The sequence below is a fragment of the Limulus polyphemus genome, unplaced genomic scaffold, assembly GCF_000517525.1.
Source record: "Limulus polyphemus unplaced genomic scaffold, Limulus_polyphemus-2.1.2 Scaffold2683, whole genome shotgun sequence".
Taxonomy (NCBI): Eukaryota; Metazoa; Arthropoda; class Merostomata; order Xiphosura; family Limulidae; genus Limulus; species Limulus polyphemus.
Window position 1 is genome coordinate 122,999 of NW_013668293.1, and position 8,551 is coordinate 131,549.

At 33.7% G+C, this 8,551-nt stretch overlaps 1 protein-coding gene across 1 annotated transcript in view; it reads left to right on the top strand.

The window, feature by feature from the left end:
• The window catches only part of LOC106467626 (GPI transamidase component PIG-S-like), a 141,112-nt gene that overhangs the window by 111,893 nt on the left and 20,668 nt on the right, over positions 1–8,551 (top strand). Inside the window, exons 9-10 of the mRNA XM_013927987.2 lie at positions 5,821–5,910; positions 7,313–7,497. Of these exons, the coding sequence (XP_013783441.1) occupies positions 5,821–5,910; positions 7,313–7,497 (275 nt within the window). The remainder of the gene's footprint in view (positions 1–5,820; positions 5,911–7,312; positions 7,498–8,551) is intronic.

Genomic DNA, 8,551 nt, shown 5'->3' on the forward strand with positions numbered 1-8,551 from the left:
TCATTTGATAAACACGTTTAGATTGAATGGTAATTTATAATCAGTCACAAGAACGTCGAATCTGAATCACTTGAAAAAACACGGGGGGTGCTTAACTTTTTTCCAGGTGTATATATAAATTATCTAACAAATCTTCAGTAGATTTAGTTGATAGCTATTTATCTATTTCACTTTCAGTCAATCTCATTATTTAGGTTTTTTTTTATAGATATTTATAATACATTATAAAGCTGGGGACTAAATTTCTTTGAGTAGTTTCCATGATTATAAATTGAATATTCATTGTCTTATGATATTTACATCTTGTATAATATTCATGATCAACAAAAGAATATACATTCAATATTGTATATAGTCAACTCTTTCCATATGGGCATTTTTTCTGCATGTCCTGAAGTTTTACTGTGTTACATTCAAAATTTAATTAAAGCACTTTATTATCATAGTATACAAATAAACTTGGCATCAAAATATAGCTAATAATCCAAATTTTAATATTATATAAGTTTTAAGCTCTTAATTTTATAAGGAAATATTTTTTTAAAAACCTGAATTATTCCTAGTATGAGAGTTGTGACATGTGCTTTGTAGATATCCCCTAATTTATTTATCACCCCTCTGAGAATGTAACATAAATTAGTCATAAAATATTGTCATTGCTCATACAAAGCATAAATTTTATAGGCTTAAATCTTATTTAGTTACAGAGCCATAAACTAGAAAATCAGATCCTTTGTGTCACGCCCAACTGTCACATCTTCTCTTTCAGAAATTGCCAATAGTTTTCTCCAACATTTAATAATATATTATTTATAACCAATAGAATGCCAAACTTTATCTATCAAATGACATATTTCATATTCTGTACAGAGAATTCACTTTCAGTTCAAACTTTATTCCCACTGGAAATGCATCAATGAGCGTATCTGAATTTTTAACAGCTTTTGTTGCATAATTGGAAAGCAAAAAAAATTGTGATAGTTATAGGACAATATCTGCTTTTTGTGTGTTATTATTCTGTGTTCTTTGGTGTATTATTTAATTAGATAAAAGATTATTTTGTGCAGTAGTACCATTAGTATAAATAAAAGGTGGGTTAAATTTCATCGACAGTAAAGTTCCAAAAAAAAAGAAAAGACCTAGTTAAGTACTATATTTCTTATTTTTCATATACATTCTTTATTTATTTTTATAAAAGTAACTAAAATTTAAGAATTGGAAGCCTTTTAGGTTTGATAAGTTCAGATTAGATAAAATAAAGAATAATAATTTTTCACGAGGTAGGCTCACGAGCAACTCATGAGTAGCCTGGACATTATATAATTCAATAGAGTAATGTGAGCTACATCCAGTTCCACTCCATGTCAGGTTCTTTTTTTTTTTTTTGTTGGCTCCTTTCTGGCTGGCTCAACCATGGTTTCCTTCTCTGTCATTTCTCCAGGAACAACCTCCATTACGTCTTCCTCTCTCCCAGTCCCTCCTCTGGCAACCTCACTCAGTGGTGCTTCATCCTTTCATTCTCGCACTCCGGCTTGATGTTTACTCCCTTGTGAGGGGTTTGGAACTATCCATGCATGTAGTATCCTTGTCTCACACTGTCCATTCCTCATTAGTCTACCCTTCCTCTCCTTCCCTTTGTCACATATCTGTTTTTACATGATTGTTTGACAGGGATCTGTACTTTTCAACCATTACAAGCTATAGGGTGGCCCTGTCATCTCCCTTTGTTTTACCATGTGTTTTCTTCTCCAGTTCTTTCCCTAACTTCCATATCTCATATTTACTCCTGCTGTGATGCATATTACCTCCTGTGTCCAGTCCATGCTTTACAGTGTTACATAATGTGCACAACACCCTTCCATGACTCTTACTTCTGTTTTTATTCATAGCAATCTGCTGTCCACTTCTAGTGGTATTCTCCTGGGTTCATCAGGTTATCTGTATTAAGTATTCCTCTCTTTCTCCTGAATCTTGCCATCTGATCTATCACCTCCCAATGGCCTTGACTACTCATTTCTGTCGTTTTTTGGAGGAGGTTATCCAGGCTGGCATGTAGACCACTCCCCACACCTTTGTGTCATGCTACTTTCACCATCTGGCACTTTCCTGCTCAGCTGGATATCATCTTCCCTTTGCAGCCATTCTCCATACATCAGTACAACTCTTAAGTGGGTAAGCTATTTTTGTTTTTTTCAGGGACCTATTTCACATGTTATGGATCACGCTCTGTGGCAAATGGTGCCTGTCCAGTGTCCATGTATACTGATATCCAAAATCTATACTGTGAGATCTATAAGATCTATCATGCTCACTGCTTGCAGGTTCTTCTTCCCAGTATATTGTGTCATAAATATGTTCATACCAGAATTTACACTTATGGAATAATATGAACATCTCCAATGTTCCTTAGATTGCCCCCCACCCTTTTGTTCCAGTGAAGTACGAGAGTCCTTATCTTTTCCCAACTCTTAGCTGCTGGGGTGGTGGATCATGGATGAAGTAGGATGCTGGTGTTCTGCCTGTGTGGAAGGTGTGAGTATCCTCCTGCTGCAGGTCTGGTGTTTTTTTTGCAGTCCACCCCTCCAGTTGGGAATCCTCTTTTCTACTGCTTCCTGGATGTCAGTTCCTGTGCAACTGGTTTTGGCTGGAGCTGGACCAGCCAACATAAGTCCTTACATATGAGTGGGCTGGTAACTTCCTTTTACTGAGGACTGGATGTTGCATCCCCAATTCCGATTGGTTTTGGACTGGAATTGACACTTCACAGTTTATTTCCACCTTCCTGATGTCATCTGGATCTACATTTCCAGGGTTTATTATTCCAGGTTGTGTTGGTTTAAGTTCTCAAGACAGAGGCTTCCCTTCACTTCTAGTTCCTATACCTGAGGTGAATGACTGAGAACCCTCCTCTTGCCAGGAGCCAGTCAAGTACCTCTCAGTGCCACTGGTCTGGACTGGAGTTGACCTCCTGATTATGGTCCAACATTCCATAGCCACTCTACACACATTCCTCTTCCTCTTGGATTTGAGATGGTTCACTTGTTCCACCATTTGATTGTGACATACACCAGTTCGCTCCACTTGGGCAAAGAATATACCTGGTTCAGATGTGATATGCCACACTCCATGGATGCTTTTCATATGCTTTTAAAAGGTGCTCATCTTGGTAATTTTACTCTGATCCCTCCACCTGCTGTAACTGTGAGAGGAGAAAAGTAATTGTATTGGAAGTTAATATTTTCCTACACTGAAAATATATTTCTGATAGATACTTACCTCCACTCGCACTTCCTACCCATCCTCCCCACTTTCAGTGTTGTTTTTTGTATTTAATCTCGGAGTGACAACTGGGTTCAACTACATAGAGGGATTCAACTGTGATAGGAGGGTGTTTCAGATTCCTATTGGTGGAGGGTTGTTGCATACGTAAATGCAGCTGAACCACATGGTATATGTGTGGACTTAAGTGGTGAGTGAACATTTGTGCACTAGAGCAGCAACTCGAGAATAGCTGTAATTGTGAGAGGAGGTAAGTATCTATCAGGAATATATTTTCACTTTAGCAAAATTTTAACTTTCTAGCTTTATATCTTAGCAACACACTGGTGTGTGTAACTGTAAAGATGATGTACATGCCAAAACCTGTACAATTCAGACTCAGATGACAATTAAAGTTAATTAATTTTTCCTATCTCAGTGTTGATTACTTAAGGTAAAGTTGGACATCAATCATTGTCATGGTTAATAGCCTATGCATGTGATCATTTAAGTCTAATTATTAATTAATAACTAGATTTTATTTACATTTCAGCTACTAATCTGCTGCTGTATTCAGTGAAGTCCTGAGGAGGGCTATTTTCTGTATTGATAGTGGTCATGGGTCTTTCTGGTGGAATTACACTTGACTGGGGTCTAAGCCATTAGAACTTGAATCATCTGTTTTAAAGAGGGGTATCCAGGTTTGCTGACTTCTTTGCTAGGTTGACAGAATATGTTACCAGTTAGGTAGATGTAGAAGGCTTTTTTTCCTAATATGTGATTTATATTCTATTACTTTAGTGTTATTCCTTTTAATTATATGGTTTTCTCTGACATGATGGGCTATTAAAAATAGATCTGTATTACTGAGCTTTATACTATTATACTTTTGAATTCCAACTTTTGTTTATTTTTTGTTCCTCCAATGTATTGAAATCCACATTCGTAGGGGAGTTTGTAAATGGTGCTTTTCCTCTTTTGTGTATTTAGGTGGTTTGGTGTGTACTAACTGTGATCTTGTTGTTTTATGGCATCTGAATACTGTTTTGACTTTATGTCATTGACGTATCATCTTTTTTATTTTTTAGAAAGACCACTGATATAGGAGAATATTGATATATGTCTGTAATTTTCTTCCTCTTTATTCTTCAGTGCTTCATATTTGAAAAATGTACAGTGAGCATAATGTCAAACAGTCCATGGGAACTGTTAACAGTTTTTTCTTCTTCCCAGTTGTAGTTTCAAAAACGTTTAAATATTGGGAGGATAGGTATGCAACAATAAGAGTGACACATATACTAATACTCCCTCAAAATGGGAAGTAGTTCAACAAGGTGACACAACTAGATCATGGTTAATGTTTTTGAAATGTACATTAAAAGCATCAGTTAACAAATCAGTTATTTTAAGTTGCTAAAGTAATGTCACAGTTTCTTCAAATAATTTCAACATTTTTTTTATAATGAACTATATACTATGGCAGATAAAACTATAATTACTGGATAGATCAAGAGATCGGTCAAAACGTTGTGTGTATGCATAACAACAGGGTCACCAGAGGTTTCACAGAAAAATTTATGACATGGTGTTATACAAGATTATTTCCATTAAATGTGATAATATTGTATTGTTCTGATTCTTTCTAAATTTCTCTCCTGTGACTGTGAAAATAGCAGGCTTCATATCATTTACTGATGGGGCTATAAAAAGCACATACAAAATATCATATATAGATGCTTGTGGGTGTCAGTGCAATGATGTCTTTGAAAATAGAAGCACTGGCTGTTTATGTAAGCTTTGAAACTTCTATTTTTATTTTATGGAATGTTGGCTGGGGTTTCATACTTGATGTTTTTCATGCAGTGAATACACAAACAGCTTCTTTCTCCAGATAAAAATGTGTTTAACACTCAGCATTTTGGGAACTATGGACACCATAGAAATTTATAATGCACTTATAAGATAAATAAAAATTGTCACCCAGAAGCAGGGTTCATTTTTACTGTGTTGCACACATGTATAATTAGTGTAAAATAACTTTAACATACAAATATTAGTTTGGACATTGCCATACTTAACATCCTTGCAATCCAAAGTGGACTTGTATCAAAAACTATTACTGTTTTTTCTAATTTTATTTATGCAGATGATCAATATTAACTTTTGGTTTGTTTAAAACTAATATATAAAAAAACAGATTGGAACACTCGGTAGTGTTACAAACCTTATTCATTCTGGAAACTATGATTAAAGTCTTGAAGCAGTTCTTCTAAAGAAATACTGATACACATTTATTAAGCCACATGTATGTATTTAAATGTACAGGTATATTTGCTTGTAGCATTTACTTACCTTTTCTTTATTAAAAAATGGGAAGCAATTTTCAGTTTAATAAACTAGCAAGTGTTATCAGTGTAATGTCACATATATATTTACACATTAAATAAGTTGTATTGCTTTGGTTACATGTAGAATATCATATCTGGCATTAATAATTTTTGTATTTATTTTAGATGTAATTCACATGATGTATCATAAAAGTAAATTATTCTTTACTATCAGGATCTCATTCTTCACTAAATCCAACCTTGAATTTTGTGACATATGTGCCACCTAAGGAAGTATTTCCCTTACAAATCTACACAGAGAAAGGTAACTTTAGTTCTTATATTGTTCTTGAAGAGTTAAAGACCGAGTAAACTGTTGGATTTGAAGTTTTCATAGACTGTACCTGCATGGAGTGTATCAGTGTGTGGTAATACAGCTTTTTATTTTTTGAGCTTGTTATTGAAATCTTCAAGACTTCTTATATTCCACTGTCAGTAAGGCATTTTTATAACTTAAACTGCCACAAGTGAGAAATATTTTGATTTTTCACATTAATGCCTTAGAACAGAGACCAAAGCTACATCAACTTTTACATACACTCCAAGCAGGTACAGTGAATACAAATTGTTCTCACTCTCTCTCTCCTTGTTTAAAGTTTTTGAGTGTTGGTAATAACATGTTTTTTCATATAAACTTAATATTGATACAATATTTTGATGTAGTACTGTGTAAGTTGGTCTACAGAATAGCTATCAATGGGATTTGTTTTGGAGGATGATAATACAGTGGAGCCTCACTATAACGAGGTCCATATTGCGAGACTGCATTATAACAACGTCTTTTCAAAAGTGCTAAGCCAGTAACCAGAATAATGCAAAATTACAAATAAACTGATAAACCATCTGATTTGATGTAAGCAAACAGATGTCTGGTAACAAACATTTGACCTGTATTTATACAGAGAAAAACTATGTTCAATTAAGATGTGGAAATTTCATTGGCAAAGCCTCTTAGTTAGTCATGAAACTGCCCTCTCATTGGCCAGTCTAAGATGGACAGGTATTATACTGACTTCCATGCTATAGCAGGGCACCAGTGTACTTTATCAGTTTCTGAAAATATTTTATTTTTGGTAACTCCACACACATTATTGTGTATTGAAAATACAGACATTTAATGGTACAGTTACTGCAATCATATATATCCCTTCAGCATGATGATTTTAATATATTACATCATATGAAAGTAATGTAGGTTTTAATAGCCCTGAGAGTCTTTGCTTTATAAAAAGAGGAGATAGCCTTCCAGTAGTATTGCACAAATTTGAAAACAAACTAAACTTTTCCAAAAATGCAAAGAAAAGTTATTTCTTTTTACAGTTTATTTTTAACAACAAATTGTGAATACCATGTTTTCAGTTTATATTTATTTACAGTTGTAAATTTACAACTAGTATATCTATATGAATAAAGTATTTTTGAAGAATTTCAGTGAAATAAGAAAATTTGCTGTTTGTAGATAAACTGGAGCAGTTTTTATAATTAAACCAAATGAAATATTTCCTGGCTAGCTAAACTGTGTCAACTTTATTATTTTACTTCTGATTTCATGTTACTTTTTTGTGTGTTTTAGGTATTGAGATTTTTTTCCTTATATAGATGTTCAAATGAATGGCAGTTTTTATATATACTTCTCTGTCATGAATATTTTTGGTTTTCTTTTCAAGGTGAACGTCTCACAACAAATTCCTTCCTTTCTGCACGATGGGGAGGGTTTTACGTGTACAATATTCCTCCTCCAACAGAGGGTAGTGCATTACCCTCCACTGTGTATCTGGATGTGAAACAAGTGATGAAAGTATTTCTATCTCAGTTAAAGGCATTGATCGGAATTCATCATTGTGGTGACACAGTAAATAATTTTATGTTCTAAACAAATGTAAAGGTTATGGCAATTATTTACACAAGAGTTAGACATTTTTTCTTTCATTTTTATTAAAATAAAATAAAGTTTTGTTATGAAGTTACCTCAAGTTTTTTGTTCTTTTCTAGCTAACAATTGTCATAAAATATGCACAAGAAAAAGTTTTTCAAGTGATGAGGGTCAATTATAGGAAATTAAGAAACTAATTGTAATAAATTATTGACACAATTTAAAAGAGTGGATAAAACTAGGTATTGAATAAAAACTTTAACTTAATAGCACTGTGTAATTCCAAACTTGTAATAATTTAATGACTTATTGATCACATTGAGTAATTGACCCTTGTTTCAGGAGATTGGTGTTGCATGTGTACCTTTGACAAAAACATTATGTAAAGTTTTATTGAATTGCTAATCAACTGATAAAAAGTGTTCCTTTCAGCCATTTATGTTTATTAAACATAAATTTTCCAAAGTTTTCCTTATGTTTCTTTATTAAAACTGCCCTGAAAAAATAAATGCAATAATAAAGTAGTTAATATTTTCCTTTTTGTCAAAGCAAGGCCTAGTGGTTAGCATGCCAGACTATGGATTTGTGGATCCATCATTTACTTTCTTTTAATGCAAAAAAGATATCTCACTCTGCACTTTGAAGCAACATGTACATTGTAAGAGTGATAGTCAGATCCCACTTTTTGGTGAGGCAAGAGTAACCCAAGAATTGGTGGTGGATGATGCTGACTAACTTTCTTCTCTCCAATCTATTTATTAAATATTTGGGACAGATAGCTCTTGAGTAGCTTTGCATGATTATATGAAATCAAACAAATCCTTCTGGCCCAGTAGTTATTTTAACCCTACGTTAGTCTTTTGTGAAAAATTTCCATAGTTGCTCTTCCATGGTCCAAGTGGACCCCATCATAAAACATTAATTTAAAAGTACAGGGATCCCTCGATTAATGCATTTTCGTTTAGTGCTCTTAATTTTTTTATAACCAATATTCCGATTAGTGCGGTAACACACATTTCATTTTAACCATAGT